This window comes from Hyposmocoma kahamanoa, unplaced genomic scaffold (assembly GCF_003589595.1).
Source record: "Hyposmocoma kahamanoa isolate Upper Pololo Valley unplaced genomic scaffold, ASM358959v1 99702, whole genome shotgun sequence".
Classification (NCBI taxonomy): Eukaryota; Metazoa; Arthropoda; class Insecta; order Lepidoptera; family Cosmopterigidae; genus Hyposmocoma; species Hyposmocoma kahamanoa.
Window position 1 is genome coordinate 1,063,928 of NW_020656001.1, and position 24,539 is coordinate 1,088,466.

The 24,539-nt window shown below is 36.7% G+C and overlaps 2 protein-coding genes across 4 annotated transcripts in view; one reads left to right on the plus strand and one right to left on the minus strand.

The window, feature by feature from the left end:
- The window catches only part of LOC113239238 (deformed epidermal autoregulatory factor 1), a 21,232-nt gene extending 2,293 nt beyond the window's left edge, over window positions 1–18,939 (plus strand). Inside the window, exons 3-5 of one of the 2 annotated variants that reach the window (XM_026476157.1) lie at window positions 8,546–8,778; window positions 11,497–11,699; window positions 12,288–12,583. In XM_026476157.1, the coding sequence (XP_026331942.1) occupies window positions 8,546–8,778; window positions 11,497–11,688 (425 nt within the window). In that variant the 3' untranslated portion in view covers window positions 11,689–11,699; window positions 12,288–12,583. Of the gene's footprint in view, window positions 1–8,545; window positions 8,779–11,496; window positions 11,700–12,287; window positions 12,584–17,376 lie in introns of those variants that run through there. The other variant, XM_026476156.1, reaches the window with a different exon arrangement.
- A 2,431-nt stretch (window positions 18,940–21,370) lies between these two features.
- LOC113239232 (laminin subunit alpha) overlaps window positions 21,371–24,539 on the minus strand; it is a 63,928-nt gene continuing 60,759 nt past the window's right edge. Inside the window, exons 55-62 of one of the 2 annotated variants that reach the window (XM_026476142.1) lie at window positions 24,198–24,433; window positions 23,951–24,031; window positions 23,588–23,782; window positions 23,327–23,499; window positions 23,020–23,253; window positions 22,768–22,932; window positions 22,366–22,597; window positions 21,371–22,174 (exon numbers count right to left, since the gene is read on the minus strand). In XM_026476142.1, coding sequence (XP_026331927.1) covers window positions 21,912–22,174; window positions 22,366–22,597; window positions 22,768–22,932; window positions 23,020–23,253; window positions 23,327–23,499; window positions 23,588–23,782; window positions 23,951–24,031; window positions 24,198–24,433 — 1,579 coding nt within the window. In that variant the 3' untranslated portion in view covers window positions 21,371–21,911. The remainder of the gene's footprint in view (window positions 22,175–22,365; window positions 22,598–22,767; window positions 22,933–23,019; window positions 23,254–23,326; window positions 23,500–23,587; window positions 23,783–23,950; window positions 24,032–24,197; window positions 24,434–24,539) is intronic. The other variant, XM_026476143.1, reaches the window with a different exon arrangement.

Sequence of the window (24,539 nt, forward strand, 5' to 3'; positions counted from 1 at the left end):
CCTTCCCATTAGATGGCAGCAATGTATAGATAATAATGGCAACTATTCTGATTAAATAAATTTGTTAAAAATTTAAAAAATAAACAATTTAGATTTTCAGTACAAATCGGCAATTTCATACTTTAACCCCTATTATTAAAGGAAACTTGTGTACATAAAATCATTTCAACTCATTATTACATTCATATTCATCATACATCATAACATATGATTGTCTTGCTTAATTAGTCAAAAGATGGGTGTGCATACATAAAAAGGTTCTCTTTGTATGGTATTGTCTTTATCTATCTGTATACAATTGTATACGTCACATTTTATGTGTATATAAAATTATCTAATCAGTACATGATGCAAATGGTCAATATTGTTATAGAATATAGCGAAGATTAATTTTAACCTGTGCAAATTAATGGTAATTGGCTTAATCAGTACATTTCCCTTGGTAACATGTAATTACATTTTCAAGAACCATTTCGCTCGCATCGCAACTCTAAGTCGTAGAGCTTATTTTGAGTCTAATAAAAATTAGTATGTCCTTTGTCTTGCTTGGTGAATTTTTTATTGGTTTGATTTTTTTAAGTGAATGTGCTCGTTCACTTTAATGTAATAATAAGGTTGAATTGTGAGTAAATACTTGTAAGAATTATATTTGTTGGATAAGCATACCCATTCTTACAAACACAGAGAGTGTGTAGTAATTTTTTTTTATGACATCAAAGTGATGGCATGAAAAGGTTGTGGGCCTGGTTAAGCGACACCCCTATACGTAAATACTTGCTGTGCCACTCAAAACTATAAATCGTAAAGATCTGCGGTGGCACTGCCACTGCGCCTGTCACCCTGAGACATTAGTTGGCAAATTCCATGTGTAGTTTCACTAGTACTCTTCAAAACCAGAATGCATGCTCACATTACTGCAATGCGACAGTGATACATAGGTGGCAATACTTTCTTGGACGACTTTCTCACATGGATCACTACTGCGACGTACAATTGCTACAATAAATGTTGCCACGAACTGTTGGTATTGGATAAAGCCAGAGTCGTTCTTCGTGTGGGCACATTTCTAATGTACAAACATCATACGTGCTATATTGTCGTGAATGTGGAACAATGAACATTTGCATTTTTCGAGTCACTTAACTAAGGCATGTGATCACACGCACAACTGCGGGGAGGAAGGCTTTGGTGATTTAGTTTTATTCGCCGTACTTTCCCTATGAGGAACGTGACGTGCTTTCAAATACTGTACGTACATGGATCATCACAATCGTTCCCATTAAGGAACTCGCACTTCGTCATAAATTCGCGTTAAGCTGGTTAGAAAAAGCTTGTATATCAATGTAATTAAGGTAAAAAATACATTGTGCGTGTCAGATGTCTAATTGAATTACGCAAATTTTGTTTTCTCGTGAAATACAATTGGTTGGCTCATGCAGCAGTCGGCTTCAAAATATTGGCCATAACCTTATACATTTTGTATATTATAATAAAACGGTTTTCCAATTAATAGTATATTTATTGAAAAAAGTGTTTAATGTGTTCGTTTTTATGAAGCGCAGATGTTTATGGTTAATTTGTTTGCTTCAACCCGACACCATGATTCTAGTATGTATTAAAAACTTATGTTATCAAAACCACTATATATTGTTTAACTGCCTCTGTGGCCAAACGATTACCGTGCTGGTCTGCCACGCAGAGGTCCCGGGTTCAATTCCCGGGCTGGGAGAAATGTTTATATGGCCTGAATTTGTTTTTCTATGTCTATGTGTGTGTCCATGCCACCCGCGAAACAGGGTTTCCCTAGTGTGGGGCTAGGAGTACACACTCATAGCCTTGCGTGTCTGATGCTTTTGTATCTAGTTTACAGGCACGAAATTTTTCGCTCGAGCTGTTTCCTATGTAACAGTGCAAATTCCTCAAAACTTTTCTTTTGAACGTGCAACCAATGCAAGCGAAGTAGCTAGAAGATCACAGTTTTGGACAATTTCTGCAATGTGAATGCTTTACATAGTGGAAACGCCATTGCAAAGCGAAATTACTATTTTGAGTTATGTATGTCATTGTACTGCAAGCGAAAACTTCAAAAAACATAATTTTAAGTACTTGGCGCTAGTGATAATTTCAATTTATTAAAACCAGCTTGCGTTTTCGTGTGGCAGATGTTTCTAACTGCAAATGCACTGAACTGATCACCTCACCGTAGTAATAATTTATCTCGACATTAAATGTTGTAAACCTTGCGAGAGACAGGAGTACGTAAGTACTAAGCGACTGTATTAAAGTTCAATTCATGATAATGCTTATCAGGGACGGAAGTTTTATAAGACGCCGTTATGATGGCCATTTGAATTTTAAAGTCCTTAAGTTGATTTGTTTTATTTTGTGAAATAACTCCACTAGTTATTATAATAATACAAAAATCGAAAACAGAAAACATCCTTCGGCTCGACAGGACGCGAACCTGCGACCACGGGATTCCGTCCCCATTACTTTACCAACTAAGCTACAGGTCATGTTAGGGCGCGTTCCCATTATGTCATGACGACAGATAGTCGTGCAATTTAAAGTATCGTGGCTTGTATATTGCCTAACTATACTAACTGCCTCCGTGGCCGAACGGTTACCTGCCACGCAAAGGTCTCAGGTTTGATTCCCGGGCCGGGAGAAATATTTGTGTGGCCTATATTTATTTCTCTCGTGACTTTGGGTGTAATTTGTGACTGTCTATGTGTGTGTCCATGGCATCCGCGACACAGGGTTTCCCTAGTGCGGGGCTATGTTGAGTGTTGAGTGTGAAGTGCGTTTTTATTATTATTATATTTAAATGAAGTTTTTCACACATAGAACAACACGACTGTCGTTCGTAACTGTCGTTTACGACTTTTTTGACGATACGACGACATACTGTCGTGATAATGGGAAGAGCTAGAAGACAGTCGTCAGACGATAGATAAAACGTAACGATAAAAGTGTGACGACAGATAGTCGCAGCTTCAAACAATTCTGTCGTCCAAACGACAAGGTCGCTGCCGTGACCCGATAAATTGACGTCGCGATCTATTGGGAACAGCTAGACACGACATTCGTTCAACGATAAAATAAACGTCCTCTACACAGTAACTACAGATAATCGTGATATGGAAACAGGCTAGACGCGACAGTACTACTAAGGCGATTAACACACTGCACTGCGGAACGCGGAGCTGCGTTTTTAACGTTGTTACTGAAGTACCTCAGTCTGTATGGAAAACACGCGCCGTCCAACACACTGACAATGCTTCTCCGCGCAGGAGCAGAGTGAAGGAGCGCGGCGAACCGCAGGGTACGGCACACTGCGCTCCGCACTACCGCACAGACTTTTAATCAATTTGTGTCTATTCCAGTAATTGTCGTTCGGATGTTCCCTAACAAATAATCAAAGGATTCAGATGCCATTCGTGTGTAGTTGAAAAATTAATCTTCGTATTTTCTTAAATCTTTGTAATGAAGTTGAATGTTATCTTCGGTGTCTTTTTATTTCAGTAAACAAAAACAATCGACAGCATAACTGCAGCGTCCGGTATAAGTTCTGTATTATTAACCATTCTTGTCAAAGAAGGGTTTCAGCTACATGTGCAATCACTTCGGCGATTAACTACGAAGCGAGTACTTTGAGTGGCGCGAGGCCGCTAGACCGCTGCCCCCGCGCAGATTAAACCGCGCGTTGACGCAGACCTGCGTGTCCGCTACCGCGCGCGTGATTCCGCGTCTCGCGCACCGTCGCGGGGCGCGGTGCAATGTGTTAATTGCCTAAGTTGACGAATTTATTCTGTCTGTTATAGATCTTTGTATTAAGTTCTCGGCGTTCGATTTCGAATAAAAATTGCCACCGAAATTAGATAAACTAATATGAAAATTACCCTATTGGATCATCTTAGACGATACTTGATTTTACAGCACTTGGTTGAATAGTATACAATTGCGATCTTGAGCTGTAGCCAGTGCACGGTGATTCACGCTCCATACTAAGGCGGTCATAAATACGTAACTCCGAAATTATTATTATTTTTTTATTTTATTACGTTAAAATATGATTAGGTAAACGTAAATTAATAAAATTATACATTTTAAAAAATATTTGACAATATTTAGGTGTAAAAATGTCTCGCAGTAATTTTGTTTTTAGACGATGTATCTAAAACATTTTATACTGCGACTTTTAATGGTAAAACTGTGTAAATAATGATTATTTGTATTAACAATAACCACAAATGAATAAATTAAAACAATAAAAATACATAAAAAAGTTCATTTTACAAAATACAAACAAAACACAAATTATACCAAAATACATTAAATCTCAACAATATTAACTTTAAATACATAACAAGTCTAATACAGCTTTTGACAGTACACCTTTTTTTTTAACAGGTAACTTTCGTAGACCTGTTATGAAGGGATCTGAATGAAGAAGCAGCCTATTTACTAAATCTGTGTTGGTCACAATGCGACTCATTTTACGCGTACGATTTTTTCTAAAAGACTTGATGTATTTGTTAGTCGCTTCAGCTGCTTCTTCAGACAACTCTCCGATTGACAACAAACCGTAATCTATAACATTAGCACCATGAATTAGAACTTTGTGAACGGAAGCAGGCATGTTATACCACGGATACTCGGCAACTAACTGCCGAGCCGTCTCTAAAGCGAACTCTTCGAAGTTCGTCTTATTAATATTATATCCCGAATTTAAACATTGAAGGATGATCCAGCAACGATCTAGGAGATCCTTCTTGATCCCAGTAATTTCAGCGGAAATTTCTGAATTCGAGAAAAACCGCCTGGCTGTATTACCATCGTTTGATGTTCCGCTTCCGCCACTTTTAGGCTTATCCACTATAAGCCCTAATCTTTCTCTAAATTGAGTCTGAACATATGATTTTTTTGCAGCAACAAGCATTTTGTCATTAGCGGACCTAGCTTGCCATTTCCTAACATCTAACTTGTACGCGACATGAACAAAATATTCAAAAAAACGTATTAACGCGTGAAGAGGTGATAAACCAAATTCATATTTACTCTCATCGACTTCCTTATTTAAACATTCGTCAATTTTGTTCATTTCACTGGGCAAGGCGTTACAAATAAAACATTTTGATGAAGAAACACCACTAAGTGCATTACACACTTTACCATCTACCATAGTAAGTTGCAAACAATGAGTAATGCGATATTCGCGATCTTCTTCCTTGAAAACAGTAGGCTGCAAGTTCCTTATTTTATCTTTAAAATGAGCTTCTTCCTCAACTGACACTGCAGTCGATTCCTTCAAATATCGGAGGCGTATAGGACGACAGTATCGAGTTGATGAAGGACGAGGATTTTTCCACAAAACTACTGAATTTTCTTTGTTATCTGTTGTCAAAACAAGCTGAAGTGGCACATACGAAGTAACAAACAGGCTACTGTCTTCAAGAGTGGAGTCAGAAAAACACTGCTTATATTCTGAATGCCCTGTACTGCCATCGAAACCCCATTTCCCTATCAAAGATATCTTATCTAGAGACTCATTAGGTACACTATCCAAAACATCTTTTTGAGACTTGAGAATCCGATTGGCAGTATGATCTAATAAACTTTGAAGTTCGACTTCGGCGGATGATTCTGTAACAGTAATCTGAAGGATAACAGTGTTTTTTAGATTCCACGACACTTTGGTAAGATGGGAAAATGGTTTTTGAAAACTTATTGTCTATAAATTTCTTTACTAATATATATTGATGTCGAGTTAACTGAGCTTCAACAATGAGCGATAAAACTTCGCTAGAATCGATTTCAGGACAAGACAAGCTATCGGACGCATTGAGCAATGACTGTACAAGAGAAGGGTCTTGGTTAGACAAACTAGCCAATCTTCTCCTTTTTGTACGTTTACTGGTGTCGTCAAAGTTAATTCTCGGACGGCCATGCGATGAAGAAGTTGATGGTTTAACTTCGTCAAAGCTCTGAGATACACGTAACTCAGTTCGCTGTACATCAATATTTTCAACGACATGCAGCCAATCTGAATATTTTTCTAAGAATTTAGATCTAGTACGATTCGACTTTGCCCAGTAGTGGGAAATTCGTTTACAAATATTCTTAATTTTAAGGCTTAAAGTCTCTAAATCAATATTTTCGATGTCGTCAGAAAGGGATGATGTTTCGGTCAAAGTGCTCAGGACGTGTTGCATTTTTTCATTTGGATTACCCACTTTAGAGTGCCAAATATCAAAAATTGTCATCCTCGATACAGAACATTTGAAAAATGTACCTAAAACAATATGAAAGCTGAACTTAAAAAAAAATTAAAAATTCAATACTATGGACATGCATACTTTGACACCCCTTTAAGCCAAGAAGAGGCAGCAAGATGCAAATGAAACTTATAGCTCTTAATAAGGACATACTCCTTATTCAAAAACCATATACCTCAGGTGCAGCTCAGCGCAGCCAAAAGTTGTAGGTCTAAAGGAAATTAAGTTATGCCAAAAATTTTCACCAAAAAACTGCCTTCAATAAAAAAATTATATAAAAAAAAGTATGCATAAAAAAAATTAAAAAAAATTGATAATAAAAGTACATACCATGCTCTTGGATCTCCATGCTTTCACAACACGTAAACACTTGATTTGGAATAGTGACACTCAAAAACAAAGTGATTAAGTTTCGATGACTCACACGTGGTGATAATTAGTCTCGCGATGCGCTCACTTCCGATGCACAAAAGTGAATGATAACGTGACCTAATTACATTGATATTTATAGTTTTTGGAAGCTTGTTAACTAGTTACTAACTTAGTGAGTTGATCTAACCGGGATAAGCCAATGATTTTTTTTGATTTATGGCCTATGGGGGAATCACAGTGCAGTGCTGAGTAACGTTGATTAATGAACGGGAATTTTGCCAGCTTTGAAATTATGCGTTATCAGTGAGTGAACGTTGATATGCAATAAGGTGGTATTCATTACTAAAGACCTTTTGTTGACTTAATTAATGGTTTAGGATCGATTCTGCACTTGAGATGGATTTGTTGATGCTGTGTTACGTATTTCGGTTTATTGAGATTATATAATTATAATTAAGGAGCGTCAGAACAAAAACCTATAAGTTACATTTTGACTTGTTCTTCTTTTTTAATGCCAAATGTTAGTTTTATTCATTTCTACGAATAATTTATCCAACCTGAATATCAACCACTAAATCAAACATCAAACGCAATGCGACAAATCTTTTCAATGAGAGTAGATGAAATTAGAAATGGAATTTATCCAATTTATCGGTTTTTGTTCCAAAGCTTGTCCTTTGTAAACCAATTGTTCATCTAAAAAAGTGGCGCTAAGAGTTAATCTAGACAAAATGTCCTGGGCCATTTAATCGCATTTTACAATATTTTTCTGGCGTCGTAAACTTGCGTAAGCCTGTTTGTAAAAAAAACTGTTTTTAGCTGCGTATTGTAGAGTCAGAAACTACACGGTACACGCGTTGGCCACATGTCATAGCTGTGCACAGGTCATTTTAATCAATTTACTTTTCTTGGCGTATTTGTTATTGTTGAAGTTAATTTTCTTTGTGATTTTACTGATCAGTTCAGCGTTAAACGTGCTGTATTGTGTACATTGCGATAACAAAAGCTGTGGTATTCAGACTGATTTTCGCTAAGGTGCAGTGATTTTTCTCAAACTAAGGAAATGATTGATATAAATCACAAAGTTTTATATTAGCTAATTGTACACAACAATTATTAGGAAATCATTTGACATGTTTACAGGATCACTGTATATCTGCCCATAAGCGTTAATTTTGTGTGACCGTCAGGATGGCTGATCGCCTGTGGCATATGGCACTGAGTGTATATTCAAGAATAGCTACCTACTTGCTACCTTTTCTATACCTTTGATATACATATACTGAGAAATTTGAAAAAATAGTTGACCAGCCATTCTGATATCAGGATGACTGGTCGCCAGTTTGTTAAACATTTATTTATTTATTTATTATTTGTTCAATAACAAAACAGCATGAAATGACCAGATTTTTCTGAAATATGTATTACCAATAATTGCTACCTATTTGCTACATTAGTTAAAAAATATAAGCGATTGAAAATTTTACGAAGTGCCTGATTAAATTAAAAAAGCAAAAGTTTTTAGTGCTCTATTGCCATAGAGGACAGGCGTTGGCACTTCGTAAAATTTTCAATCGTTTATATTTTTTTAACTAATGTAGATAGGAAATGGTATGGAAATAGAATTGCAAATTATCGGTAAAACACGCTTCTGGAAAATCTGCTCCCTTCATGCCGAACAAAGTGGCGACCAGCCATCTTGATATCAGAATGGCTGGTTAATTATTTTTTTTAATTTCTCAGAACATATCGAAGGTAGCAAGTGTATGGAAAAGGTAGCTAAATAGGTAGCTTTTCTGGAATATGCATTCAGTGGCAGACACCACCATCCTGACGTGACAGTCACAATTTTGTCGCTTCCAATCAGTTTAATTGTAAGCAAACGGTGTTTCTAGTTGTGCCAGACATGAGCGGAGTACTGAAGCGGTTGGACGACATTGGCCAAACTTTGGTGCGATTAGCGGGAGAGTTGAAACAGTGCGTCGAGGAAGTGAAGACCGTGAATGCGAGGCAACTCGAGAGGATAGAGCAGGAGCGGGCGTCCGCCATATTGGCAGCCAGTGTCGATGCACACGTAGAGGGGGAGCAAGTCCCCTTGCACAACATTGATGACACGGAGGCGAAAAAGGTGATTTACATTGCCGTTCAGAGTTTGTTAGGCGTTTTATGGTACTATACACATGATAATCACATTACCGGCACGCTATGATGGCCGTAATAGTGAGGTCAAATTTCAATTCATTATACAAGAAAATATAATGAAATGCGAGTCGTATCTATAAGTTCTTAGATTTGTAACTAGTATTGCAAGGCATAGCTGATTAAAAAGTTTTAATAAAACGAAAATAAAAATGTTTACTTAGTATATCGTCAATTCGAAACTGTGTTGTTTTTCATTGAGCTTTGACGCAAGTTTACCGGAGGTTGAAGTTGTGCTGGACAGCGACCTATCAGTGAGGATCGTATTAGATTTCATTTTTTTAAATTTCGAATTTCATACATCCATAAATTTTAGTGCACATCACTATTGACAACAATGTTCAGCAATTAGCTCCTTCAACGTAGTTATGAATTAATACGAAACTTGATGAGCGGGTAAATGTCAAAACGGCCATTATAGCGTGACGGTACTTTAGTGGAGTTTCTTACTTACTCCATCATTCTAATTTGCATAGGGTACATGCCGCCGACACTAATCCTTGTTTTGCAGAAACATGATTTTAGGGATCGTCAAAGGGAACCCTACAATGTATAGGAAAGAGAAGCTTAATGAAATTGATATTCTTACATATTGCATAACAATTATGTTAAGAAATACAGTAACATTTTCACGAAAAATAGGGTTAAAAATAATATTAGTTAACAAGGAACAAAAATGGCTGCTCTTTACAAACGTCTCCACAAGTCGTGTCCACAAAGTTGCAAGTTTATTTAAGGGTTAAACTTTATAAAATAAGATCCCTGTTGTTGTTTAAAATTAGCCATTTACGAAGTTTAAAACAACGGTGAAATAAAAACTACACCAGAGGGCGTTATGGAATCTCCGTATATTATTTAAAAATATTTTTTGTAAACGTTAAATGTGAACAAATCTGTCGTCCACCAACTAAAACGTTTTAAATAGCAAAAAGACAGAGCACAAAATTCTCTTTTAAAAACAGACAAAAATACGTGTTCAACTTATCCAACTTACTCTAACGACACATAGCTGAAATATGATTAAACAATTTCAATATTTTAAAAGTGGGTTATGGTTAACCTCAGTGGCCGAACGGCTACCATGCCGGACTGCCACGCAGAGGTCCCAGGTTCGATTCCCGGGCCGGGAGAAATATTTGTATGGCCTACATTTATTTCTCTCGTGAGTTTGGGTGTAATTTGTGATTGTCTATGTGTGTGTCCATGGCACCCGCGACACAGGGTTTCCCTAGTGCGGGTGTATTGTGCCTATGTTGAGTGTGAGCGTTATTATTATTATCCAACTTACTCTAACGACACATATCATTAAACAATTTCAATATTCATAAATAAAAATAAAATATAATAAAATCCTTTTATTGGATATTGAATTGTACAGTGTCTATGAGTTTCTTTTGAAACAATTTTAATTTTATTTTATTCGACAAGCAGTAGTTATACTACTTTATTTAAATTCATTATTATTATTATAATTTTATTACTGACGATCATAGTTATCCCTTGACATTGTATTTCCAATTGTAATATTGTGACATTGATAACATGAAATAAACGATTCTATTCTATTCTATTCTAAAAGTGGGTTATGGCTTTTTATGATAGTCAAAAGACCATTTTGTCACTTAACCGGGCTTTAGTTAGCGGACGCCAGAAATATCTATTTACAAAGAATAAACCGGTGTGTTTTTGACTCGTTATTCTCAGACAAATCTGCCTTACGATACGAATTTGTAGTGTTTATTGAATTCGACAATTTTAATAGTATAATTTGTTCACCTACGAGCAGCGGTCGAAATAGGGTGTTCTAAAATGAAGAAATAAATGTCCACATATGTACAGATGTACAGATACAAAGAATGGCATAGAATAGTTAAAACCGGTAAATATTAATTGTTAACATTTTTTGACTTCCGGATTTCGGATAATAGCTTTACTGTATCTTATGGATGAATATAAAAGTGTTGGTGATTCGGCTTGAAGTTCCAAAGATGTTGGTCTGTAAAGTATCTACAATTAAAACAAGTTATTGCCGGTATCTCATTTTGTTTTTGTGAAAGGTTGTTAGTTATCTATTGCATTTTTTAGCGCCACTATAATAACTTTAAAACCAGCTTGAGCTTCCTAGTTAAACGCAGTAAACATATTTTCGGAAATCAGGAAAGTAATATTTGGTGGTAACCACTCTACCTTCACTCCTTGTGTAGACATTATGTCTAAAGTCTGTCTTTTTTGAAGATGGAGTGAAATGACATTTACAGTGTTGTCAGTTTTCATAAAATTTTAAATAGTCATGCAGTTGTTGTCAACAGTTTTATCGAGAGATTGCGAAAGAAGGAACAATTTTGCCTATGTCTGAATTGTGAGTGTTACAACGTTCTAATGACTACTAATTGCGTTATTGCCTTCTTTATTCTTATTGAGTTTGAGAAGTGAGGCGACGATATGCGTCACCAAAATTCAGTCTATAGTCGATAGAATATTTGTCGACTGCAGTCACTAATTGCTTGTAAACAGGCAACAACGCAATGAACTGTCATGTTGCTCCGTCTACAGACTACATCTATCTGTACACATTTATCAACACCCTATTCGGAGCACGCATATGAAATGAAAGTAATAATTAATAAAATTTGAATTTAATTATCAGTGTGCGAATTGCAACCGCGAGGCGTCAGCGGAGTGCTCTCTCTGTCGGCGCACGCCCTATTGTTCGACGTACTGCCAGAAGAAAGACTGGGGCTCGCACCAAATCGAATGCCTGCGGTCCGTGCCCACTTTACACGCCGACTCGCAGCAACACCAGTCTATTATGTTAATTGTTGAAAGTCAGCATCAATAGCAGCTGGACAGGTGCGTACAAATGCGTCGTTATGTATTAATGAAATGTCTAACCTTAAACAATTTAAATTACGCCATTTCACATGATTTTTGGTGGTTACTTCATTGTAAGTTTCTAATTGATTCTGACTATGCTTTTGTGGTCAAAATAGTTAATTTAATATTTAATCACCGATGAAATGTGATTACATTTGTTTTGTAATTAGATGTTTCCTGATTTTCCCACACCACCGAATGGAACAGGCACCCATTGTTATAGATTGTTGGCGCTGTACTATTTCAGCTTTCTAATTTGTGATTTTGGCGCAAAGGAGATATTTAAAAGATGGATGGCCTTTATTTCGTCTCTATTTCTGGTTATATACACGATGAGCTAAGTAAATAGGTAGCTATGTAAATACCACTGTGACAGCCACTAAAGCTGAGTATCAGAGGCGTAGCTACCATTTTCTACGCACATGCTGCTCAATTGATTAGAAACGAAACTGTCATACCAGAAACAAAACATTTTTGCGAATTTGTTACATTGTTAAAAAAATCCCTTTAAAAGTGACTTCAAACCAGTTAGAAATGTACGTGAGCTTATCTTTTTGTTTCCAGGGCCGAGGCCGACGGAGGTGATCTGTTGGCCTATTATGAAGGTGATGATCGTTTGTTTATTAGTGAAACTCTTCCAGAAAACACTTAAAGCTAGCATTTGTGATGGTGTGAAGAGTGACGTGTACCAAATATTGTGTGTTTATTCAGAAGGTGATGTTAAAAAGTGCTAGGATGATGAAAAACACAGTTGTGGGTGTTTGATGAATCATTGTTACATAAAGCATAAGATTTTTAACTTTTACGATTAGACTGACATAAAATGATATTTATTAAGGATATTTATTGCCAAAGCGCTGCAGTAGTTATGTTATCGTAATGTGTATCAGTATAGCAATTAGGTTTAACGGTTCTATAAAGAAGCCATTTTTACGTCACACAATAACTCTAGTCGTTTTTGTCTAAAAAATTGACATAATCGTGGAACTGAAGACAAACATTCTTAGAGCAAATGAATATCTGAGTTCGTAAAAAAAATGGCTGCAGTATAGATTCATTAAAGTTTTACAAGTCTACCACTTAACTGAGTCAATTCCTGAGATAGCTCACCTTTACCATATTACCTACTTCTGCTGCCAAGCAGTAATGTTAGCATTTTTGCGTTTCGGTTTTAAAGGGTAAAGGTGCTGGTGAAATTACGGGCACAACTTGGACTTGTCAACTTATGTCTCAGGGTGACGGACGCAGTGGCAGTGCCCCTCAGATCTTTGCGAGCCTCTGAGTTGCACTGCAACTGTTATGGACAGCTGTGTGCTTACCATCAGGCGCGCGACTTCTTCGTCCAGTCACTTGATATTATAAAAAAAACAGCTGCGCGGTGCGGAAGGAGTGAGTTTACGCAACAGTTATGGACACGGGATAATTTGATAAAGACTTTTCTGACGATATTCAACAGCAAGTTGATTGAAAAAAGTGCCTACCAAATTATTCAATTGTTGTTAAGTGAAACGATAGTAAAAAAAACTTCCATTGATAATTGAAATGAAGGAGTATGCCGGATATTAAAACTTGACGTTTGCCATAATTTTTATTTACAACCTTGACGCTGGCAAAATCCTAAAAAGGGCATCGCCAATAAGCAAAAAGAAGAAGAATTGAAATTAATAGACAAGCCATTTGGCACTTTCTTTACAATCAACTTGTTATTGAATATCGTCAGAAAAATCTTGTTGTAATTATCCCGTTTGCAGCGCGACATAACAGTTACGCAAACACACTTCTCTACCTACTCTAACTACCTCAAGAACCGACTAAGTTAAGTGGTAGGCCTGTAAGAGGATTGTGAAGCGCCCGAGCACAATCGGTGTTTTGAACAATGTTTAAAAAAAAAATTCTTTCTGAAGAAAGCGGAATCTCACGGATGTGTTCTAAATTTTAATACCATTTTATTTATTTATAAATGACGAATATCATGATGAATCTGGGGGGCGACCCAAAGCGCCCTCACGGGCGCAACATTACTTATGCATTAATATATGTTTCATCAAATTACAGTGTCATATCACTAGCAAAGGTAACAAAAGAACATTGTTTAGGTTTATAGATTTTTCTTTACGTAGCAAATTGTATAAGTAAATTGTGGGATTTATACTAAGGGTCGTGTTCCAGAACTCTACTCAAGTCAGGACTTGAGTATTGCAGTGAGCACTGAAAATCATACTCAAGTCTATATAGATTTTAAGACTTTCGTGGTTATTCACTAAATGATTATCACTAGTATCAGGTTTCTTACCACGGTATGACTTCTTTTTATTATCCCGATATTTCGGAACGGTTGCACGCTCCATGGTCACGGATTGACTGGACGGCGGCAGATGACAGCTTTAAGAGCAGACATATCTGTCCACCCTCTTGCGCTGTCGACGACTACCTTCATCGCGATTTGTTGTGTTAGTTACGATCATATTATCCCTTGACATTGAATTTGGATTGTAATAATGTGATATTATAATAATGAGATAAATGGTTCTATTCTTGTATATCATAGATGTATTGTGAGTCATCATTTTATGGTATTATTTAAAAAGGTTTCTGCAGGACTGACCTTTTTCTTTAAATAAGTTGTATAAAACGTTTTAGTATGGCAAATGGTACCGTCACAATCCTCTTAAAATGAAGAATCGGTGAAGTTGTAATATGGTTTAATGCTAGGTTTTAAATTATATCCGGTGCTCAAATACTATTCTGGCGTAAGGCGAGTTTATTCCCGTCGCTTACGGGATAGGTTTCTTTACACAGTGAATAACCTATAGGTAGATTATAATGTATATAAAGTAATGCTTTGCTCCGTTCCAGGGAAACATTTGATTTGTACAGACGCACATTGTGCACAAGAACTTCTGTTTCCATATTGCTTAAAGCAATATTTTTAGGGATCTTTTGCATTGATAGTCGAAGTTTGGAAGGAATTAAAGTCCAAAAATGTGAACAAAGGTTTTTAGTTTTTTAAATATTTCATTTTAATTTTTTTGTTATGTCAGTTTTAATTTTTGTTTCATTAATCTTTTATTTTTAATCTTTAATTTACAAAATGTTTTCACAAGGTAATAAAGCAATAAGGTTATTGTAATTAACTAATATGGGCCAAATTGCCTGAAATAAATTATTATTATTATTAATTGTCGAAATGTAAAAAGGTTTCAAATCGTACAAGATGTTTTTTAGTTTTCATAAATTGTGTGACTGTACTTACACACAACATATAATGAAAACTTTCAAACAGCCTATTTAATATGATAAAGTAAAAAAAAGTAACTCCAGTCTTCAATCAAATATATTGGATATAATAAATATATTCATTATCAATTAGTGTTAATTCCAATTAATTAAAAAATAAATAAAAGTCCGCTTTTGATCGAAATGGATGGTCAGGTTCATCTTAGTGAGCTGCATCGCCGCGATTTAGCATTTGCACCTGCGAGGTTATACTGATGAAAAAACAGGCACAGGCGACTTTTCAACTACATGGTTGACCTTTGCGGCTTAAAGCTCTGAGTGCCACAGTAACTGTTATGGGTAGACGTATCTAGACTTGTTCGTCCCAGCACTTGATATGTTGTGTTGCTTTCGAACAAGAACTATGTTAGGCTTTTGTTTATACATAGAAATATTTTATCTAACCTTATTTGGCCTGAGTAAGAACAAAGGGCAATATTGACATGTTACCAAAAATAGCCATTGTTATCGAAAACAAGACTATAGAGAGTTTGTTCTTAATATAAAGAACATTTTGAGATACGTTTCTTTTGTTCTGAAAATGGGATAGTTTTCTATGGGTCTTGGCCCTTCTCGTTTTGTCGTAATCAATTGGAACTATTTTATAATACAAAATTACCCTTAAAAGATTTGTAAGTACTTTAAGTCAAAAGGGTGTTTTTTCGGTTATAAATTATTACTCGTAATATGATGAGTAGAATCTGTTAATAATCGAACGTGATAAAAGGTTTATTATCTATGAGATAAGACTTTTAACCTTAATCTTTAACCTTTGTTTACATTATTGGATTCTAATTTGATCTCAAGAGTATACTGATCGTGAGTTAGTGATAGTTCCTAAATGACGGCTGGCGGTGGTCACTGGCATACGTCATATAGTCCTGACACGGGGTCCTGTGCGTCAATGATTACGTAATTACGTGCAGTGCAGTGATACAAACGGAATTTGATCAATTGCAAACTTCTCCTTGTTTAAAGAATCGCAATTAATAATTTAGAAATGTTCGTGTGTGGTACTTACGCTTGAGAAACTCAAATCTATTTTTTACAGTTACCATGTTAGTTAAGACTTGTGTTACCAAATATTAAAATATTAAGCTAGTTTAGAAGTGAATAATATTGAAGGTTGTATAGAATTGTAAATAGGAATCGCATAACTATGTGTTTTGTTATGTAATGTAATCCGTGTCTTTTTTATTTCTTTGGTTGTTAAGTTAGTGTTTGTTTTTCGTCTAAGGAAACTTGACTATGATGTTCTTGGTCAACAGTTCACTTTGGTGTGGATTAATGTAGTTAACTGAAGCAATTTTACGATCTCTGGTACTCAATTACTGCTTATATCTTGGTAAACGTGGATCAATATTTGAAGGTCAGTTTTTATTGATCCTTGTATGTCCTAGTCACACCTTTTGGTCGTGATGTTGTTAGCTAAAACATAACATCAACTCATATTTCTAAGTTGACTGTGATTTTTAATTATGTCATATAACTTATTTTTTGTGTTTATAGTTGTTTCAAGAACGTATTCTCATATTGTGTTGCTATGCCGCTGTTGGACCAGCGATTGGTGATGGTTTAATAGTACAATAAAAAAATAATATTGCAGTAATTGATTATATATGTATTTTGTAAGATGGGCAGCGTTGTGTGCATGTTGCGTTGCGTATCCTAAAACAAAGAAAATCAATGCCAACAACTGGAGGGTAGACAGTTTCTAATATTATGACATTTAGTGGAACAAAATTAAGATTATATAAAATAGTATGTTTATATTGAAAGAAAAAACAAAGTAACACCAAGTTATATTGAAAAAAATCAAAATTAAAACATCATGCATTTTTTTCTGTTATGTACGTTCTGTTTCTGGTATGTTCATAGAAGGTAGAGCAGAAACAGTTGCAAATTAAAAAATTGTATCAGTTTATGTGGTGTCGTGCATTTTATGACGTGTGTCGTGTCTAGCTGTTCCCACTGGATCATACCGACAATGTCCACGGCAGCCGCCTTGTCGTTTGCACGAAATAGTCGCATGATGCACAGCAGTCGCCTCTATGTTCTTTTGGAAGTCAATAGTGTGCGTTCCCTCTGTGTGTAATGGAAATGAATGAAATTTTAATTATTTATTACTTTTTAAAAAAATGGAATACGTGCAGACGACGATAAACAAAACGTCGTCGTCACATTTTCATTTATCGTCTGTCGGCGGTCGTTCTAGCTCTTCCCATTGTCTTGACGGTCTGTCGTCATAAGATCAAAACATTCGTGACCGGCAGTTAATCGTGTTGTAATATATGTGAACAACTTCATTTCAATATATAAGACACGCCACTTTAAATGGCATGACTATCCTGTCATCACGACTTAATGGAATGGCACGCGCCCTTAATCAAACAAAACAACATGCTCTAACCATGGTTACCATCCGTCTGGGCATACTGCGGATGATATCCAACTTCTTCCACTCTACAAGTCACGCGTCTCGAATTTCACCCACATGGAGTCATCCACATTCTGGAGGTTAAGCCTCTCTTTAAGTAGTCTCAAGCCCTATTGGATATGCTTGTACAAAGCGAGCACGTTTAGTCCGAACCTTACCTGCATTAAGATTAAAGCCGTCATCGATAAAGGTGGCACATGACACAGCGTGTTCATCTAAAACAGTCCTGATATTACCGGCCAGCGCTCATATTCACTCCATCTACCACCGCCAACTCTGTACGAACTTCCAAGTCTTCTCACACCATCGAACCCCGCCGTTTGTCACTGTGTTTTTAAAATTAAACAATATAACGCTCTCCTTAGCGGCTCTATATTTGCGTCCTTGAACAAATCCGATTCGAGATAATTCTGCGCTCATCAATGAAGAGAGTCTGTCTCCACTAATGTAAGTCCCAAAGGCCATATTCACATGCAAAATTCCGCCGGTGTGGCGGTGGTGTCTCTCCAGTGTTGAAGCTCCGGCTAGTATAAACGAACCTGTATAACTTCGAATCTTTTGTGAACGGTACATTCACTCCACAGAACAATAAATACAATAGAAGTGATTAGTGAGCATGCGACGTGTGCCAACAGTATGCGAGGTTCTGCATACTTGAGCTCAGTCTACCATTTTTTGCTTGTACGTTGTGGTCGTTTTTGTCATTTTGTCACTGTGGAGTGCAAAAATTATAGTAGTAATCATAGTAATAGATTTTTTATAGGAAACGAAAATAAACCTGGTCAATGCTTATACCGCTTCAATATGGTCGCTTCTTTTTTGGAGAACTAAGTAAATATCTCCACGCTATTCGTAAGCGTTAATCATTCCTCGTGGTACAGCTAGATGGATTGAAATTGCAGTATTAAATCAAAACATTGTAATTTGCAATAATAGGTATGGAACCTTCAACGATATGCCAATAGGATAAAGTTTAAATTATATTAATCGTAAATTTGTTATTTCTTTTTAAATTAGAAACTATGACCAATCATTATCAAGATTCATAGTGTTTAAAATTAAGATACTGCGAGTTTTGGGAACAGCGGTTCTGATAGTAATCAAGCTTAAGGCACTTCGAAACAGGATAATTTCGGGCTGCACGGCTGTTGGCCGCGTGTTCCTTCCTACGAACTCGATATTGTAGAAAACGGTCGCCCCTACATCTATTTAAATTTACATCTTTTTGTAATATAGAGGATTTCTATTAGAACTATTGACTTGAATCTATGTGAAGATGATTTGAGATAACCCCCGTTGCGGACAAGGACATTATTATTATTACCACCAGCGATCGTTGATTCAAAAGCGGAATTGCAACAAAATGTAACAATACGTTCTTTACACTGCTTCAAATGGAACAATAATAATTATTATTGCTTTTATTTTCCCAGTATTTGGGCTGGTTTTAAATTATTATTATGAAAATGAATGGAAATAAAAAAAAAATAATAATTTTGAATATCTTTCTATTGACTCTAGCCTCTCCCATGGTGGTATTCCCCATCTATAATATAACATTATAGATGTCACTCGGGTGCAATATCTATACCACATTTAAGTTACAAAGTTTAATTAAGGGATAAATAAAAAGAAACTTGAAGAAGATTGACTGAAAATATTTTACTCTTTAACAAATTTAAAAATAAAAAGTCACCACATCGTTGTAATTTCTGTCTCGTTAACACAGTTTCAGTTAAAGGGGATGTGGTAGGTCAGTAGGAGAACGGTTGCTTCTTATAGTTAAACCCATATTATGTAGTGGGGATATGAGTACTCTCAAAATCTACTGGACCCATCCTAGTGGAACCAAGTGCACAGTATGAAAAGTTCTCGATTGAGAGGTGGACGATTCCAATCCCAGTGGCGGCATGTACCTATGGCATTAATTTAAAATGACCTACATTTGTGTAGCAACATCTCTTGCTTACGGTGTGAAGGGAAACTTTGATGAAACTTGAATGTTTAAGACGGTTCATAGCAGTTGGACGAGTGTGGGGTACAATAACCTGAGCCCTGACTCTCTCCTTAGTGATGATTCCTCCTGTCCAGCAGTGGGATGTATAATGGATTGATGGTGACAAAGTTATCAATCATATTTTCATGATAGACTACTACTGCCGCCCTTAGTTAAAAGTGCGCTTGTGACAAAAAGTCAAATCTGAGAAAGTAATGTTTAAAGAAAAAAAAAAAGAAAAATGTCTGCTGTCGCCAAACGAAAAGACAAAAACACTTGCTGCAAACGCAATATAATAGGTTTACATTATAATGTAAAAATAAAATATTTAATTATTTATGCTCAATTATCAAATTATTAACTTTTTTCCTTTTCATCTTAGTAAAAACATGTTCGTAAAATACTCAAAACTAGGTAAGACGGGCGCAAGTAACCACTTATGCCTTTTCAGCTTAGCATAATTACAACACTATTGTTAACTTTAGTGTAATAATAAGACGAAAGGGCAGCATGTAGTTACAATTTCTCTTCAATGTGTCGTAGCTTAACATTTTAAAATTTTTATTACATTAAATAAGAGGTAGCATTTTCACTTTATTTTAAATTTATGTAAGCATTGTGCAACTATCATCTGGGAAATTAACATTTTTCGGTAAATACGTATATGTACAGCTTTAAGTGAAGAAGATAGAAACTTAAATGTGACTTGCGTCTTTTCATTTACTTAAATGATTAAAATGTGTAGGTAAAACAAAATTATGTATCTAAGCAATTACGCGTTATTACCAATTTATTTTCTAAATGCGTCCAATTAACTTAGTTTGAACATAAAAGTGAAAAAAAAACTTACGCCCTTTTCTCTGACGGTAACTTCATACCTAATCCATCTAGGAAAAAAAAGTAAAATTGTGGTAGATTCGTCTTTTTTGTTGGTCGCGGCAGTACATGTAATTGATTTTTTTGAAAAAGTGTCACATGCGCCCTTTCAACTTACGGTGGCAGACTACTAAAAAGTTTTTTCCAATATGGACGGTGTATTTAGACAGAAGACTGCAAATCTTTGGCATCGTGAAACAAAATAGGAAGTAAAAGAAAAGTGATATAAATCGATAAACCAGTAATAATAATAATTAACGAACACACTCATGACCCCGCACTAAGGAAACCCTTTGTCGCGGGTGCCATAAACACACGTAGATAACCACAAATTACACCCATACGAAGAAACAAAAGGTCATACAAATATTTCTCTCGGCCCGGGAATCGAACCCGGGACCTCTGCGTGGTAGACCAGCACGCTAACCGTTCGGTCACGCAAGCAGTTTAATTTTACTATACCGAACAAATACCTCCATTGAATGAGCTGTTAAACTGTTTTTCTCTAATTTTAAGATTTGCAGACTTCTTAAATGTACCCTTAATTATCAGGATGACTGCAGGGTTGTGTAAAAACACGGTTAAATTATAAATGAATATCTCGTCAGGAACGTTCAAGGTTCTCCGGAGTCGGCAACGCATGGGTGATGCCTCTGGTATTGCTCGTGTCCATGGGCGACAATGACCACCTCCCATCAAGTGGCTTGTCTGCTCGTTTGCCTACTAGTTAACATAAAAAAAAAAAAAGTGCTATAACTTTTTTCATGAAAAACTGACAATAATTTAGTTCCTATTGTTTAGAATCATGGTCATCTGAAGTTTACATCAAATAGATTTATTTGGTATCGTGGCTTTATCACAACTATGACTTTTAACAATTTCTTACTTGTGTAAATGTCGAAAAGGTTTTAATACGAAATATAAGGCGTCCATAAGGTATGATATCGCATCCTTTACCGAGTTAAACACAATGGGTCGGTATCACGACCCCGCAGTCACTCTGCATATATTTTTTAAATTTTCTAGTAGTTAATTGTGAAGACGAGTCGATTTGTTTCCTGTTGGTGTAATATATTAAATGCATAATGTAAAATACATTGTTCAATATTTCATAACTCTTTTATTTCTTGGCTTAAGATTTCTTAAATTGATTGTTATTCCTCTAGCGTCCTCGATTTCGACCTGCGGAGGTACACTCAGTAAGTCACATAAAGATAGCCTATATTAGGCACTTTTTAAATTTAATGTAAGATTTATTCAAACGAGTGAAGATACATATTCCTTAATTTTGTAATAATTTATTGACGAGGTTTAGGCACTATATTTATTATTAATTAAATATGAAGTTCTGTTGCTCTGGTTGTCCTAACTTAGTGATACTGAATGCTTTTAAGATTTTTCTTAAAATGTTTCAGTCTTATTGTTTTAAGTTTAGGCATATTATGGCACATTTCTTTAACACATTTCATCGTGTTACTGACTATAACAATGCATAGGTACGAGAAAGGGTCATGCCCGTTCTGTGATAAAATTGTTTTCTAAATTTATTGAAGGTGTCTTTCCAGTATCTATGTCATTGTGTATCTTCATTGTCGCGGTTCGCCTAGTCTTTAGGGCAGACTCCAACATGTGTGTTACGTCCGGCCGCATTTAGTGGTATCTTGATGCGCGTGGTATTGATGACGATATTCCTGATACAGCCGGTGAAACCGCGCTTTGAAGTGACACCGCGAACTTTGCCGATGGCCCGTTCGTGCCCGCCTATGTATAGAGCGGAACCAGTGTCTGTGGAGCTAGACATGCCGATGCCTGGGTCCGAGAACTGGCCGTCCACGCCCACTGACACTACGTGGCGCAATTTAATAGCTGGAAAAAAGCAAAATAAAATTTAGTCAAAACAGTCGCGGGTGCCATGGACACACACATAGACAACCACAAATTACACCCAAACTCACGAACCTTTCGGTCACGGAGGCAGTTACTTTGTTATAAAGGACTGAGATTTCTTCCATCTATACATCAAAGATAAAAATTGTCTTATTATGTATTAGTCTCACCTTGAATCTTGTGCCATTTCCCATCGCAAAGCGAAGACTTGTTGGCTAACTTGAAAACAGCATGGAAGGGTCCTTTGCCGTTCTCGACGTGAGCGACCACCTGGTTGTCCATTAATTCGAGGATCATGTAATCTTTTTTACCGTGCGCGCTCAGCAACAGACCCGTCGAGTTGCGCGGCTTCACTTCCATGGCTATCGAGAACTCGTTGCCAATTTTTATTTTCTCTAAGAGCTGCACAAATGAAATGAGTATTTTGAATGTTAGATTTGTCACTATTTTTCATAAAATAGACTAGTATTCTTAACATAAATTACATTTCAATGAATACTTTGACGTTTATGATAATAATGAGACACACGTAATGTAGGTATGTACACATGATATGTATATCCATGACATACCTTCAAGTAGTTACTATGTGAAATGGTCGAAGGCCCAAAATAAACACCGTCCTCAATATTGTCGATGCAACGTAATGCGTTGACCCGACTCTGCACCACCTCTGGGACGTGTTGCCCGTTCATCATTAGTCCCTTCAGGCAGCCTATGAAAGGCTGGTAGAAACCCTGGACAAAAAAAATCAATACAATGAAGATTGTACGTGTTGTACATGTGGCATACCTTACAAAATCTTAAAAAGAGTGTAATCTCACGTGTAGGTTGTTGGCGTCAGTCGAATGCCTGAGACCACCGTAATAATAGGGCGGCGTCAGGACAACGGGGTCAATGCAAGTGACGCTGGTCTCTCCGATACGATCTGAATCGACGCTCAACTTGCCGTGGCCTGCGTTCCGCACCACCGTCACGGTGTGCCACTCGGCAGTATTGTACTTCTGCGTGGAAGTCACTACGCCTGTTTCTCCACCGCAATTAAACTCGAAATGAATCTGTTGAAAATTCAACCTTAAGTTCCTTGTAAGTTTCAATGGATTGCAATAAATAACTTGCTATGTGACTTACCAAACCATCTTTCATGTATACAGCTAAGAATTGACTAGGTTTCACGTTAGAAGCGGCATAAAAAATGAGACCGCCATGTTCGTCAAATGTGCGGAAAGATATTGATAGGTCGAAGCCGTCCTTTTGCCGGCCGGGTAGTTTGGCATACGCAATGTGACTGTCGTTTCGGGTTCCTGTCGAGTGGTAACCATTTCAATAATAATATCGATTGGGTTTATCTAAATGTAACACATTTTAAACAACGAGTGACATGGTTTTTACCAAATCGGTACCCTTCGTCAGGGTGACCGGTGGTGTAATAATCATCATAGGATAGAGCACAGCCGTGTTCTGGTTGTGGAGGTGTTCGTTTTGTAGTGGTATCTTCTAGTTTTTCGGAAGTGGCAAGCTGCGCCGTGCTGGTAGATATCGGCGCTACTGTGGCAGGCTGCCTTTCTACCGGAGGCACTAGTGGATCTGGAAAAGCAATTAGCGATACGTTGTCGTACGAATTGAAATGTCCTATCCAACTTCTTTTTATTGATTCTTAGGAAAAAAAAATGTTGAAAAACACTGAGTGACTGTGAATTTTATATTAAATAAGGATCTGCGTTTCGCAATATACTGTATTTTTTGAGTTCTTACTGCTGGGCTCAATTTGTGTCACCGTCGGAAGAGGTATAACATCAGTCACTAATGGCGGCGTCCATGACGACGTTTCAAGATCTGAAAATAAAATGTAAAAAAAAAATTTTTTCGCTTTCAAGTGCACATCAATTTACTGACAAGATCATCAGATCAAGTTGTCAAGCAACTATAAAGCCTAAATAAATGGATACGGTTTACAAAACTAATTACGGTACTGGAGATAGGTAATGGTTAAATGTCTAACCTGGAGAGCGGCCGCCTGTAGATGTTGTAGTGCCGCAGCGACCAAAAGTAACACTTCGGTTGCCGTAGGGGTCTAGGAGATTGAGCACCTGCCCATTAAATGTGGCATCAGCTATGCAGCCTTGGAAAGCCGGGGTTTGGTGAACACCTCTGCTGGTGACCTTCCATCCAGGCTCAACACCACCGATGAATAGAACTCCGTCCAATATATTCAATGGCTTTGGTGCAATGTCCGAACTGTTTACATAAATAAAAAAAACTGTACCTTCGTCATGAGATTACAATGACGATAGTAAAAATATTTGTGTATAGGTACCGCATTTGTTAAGACTTCCAGTGGCGT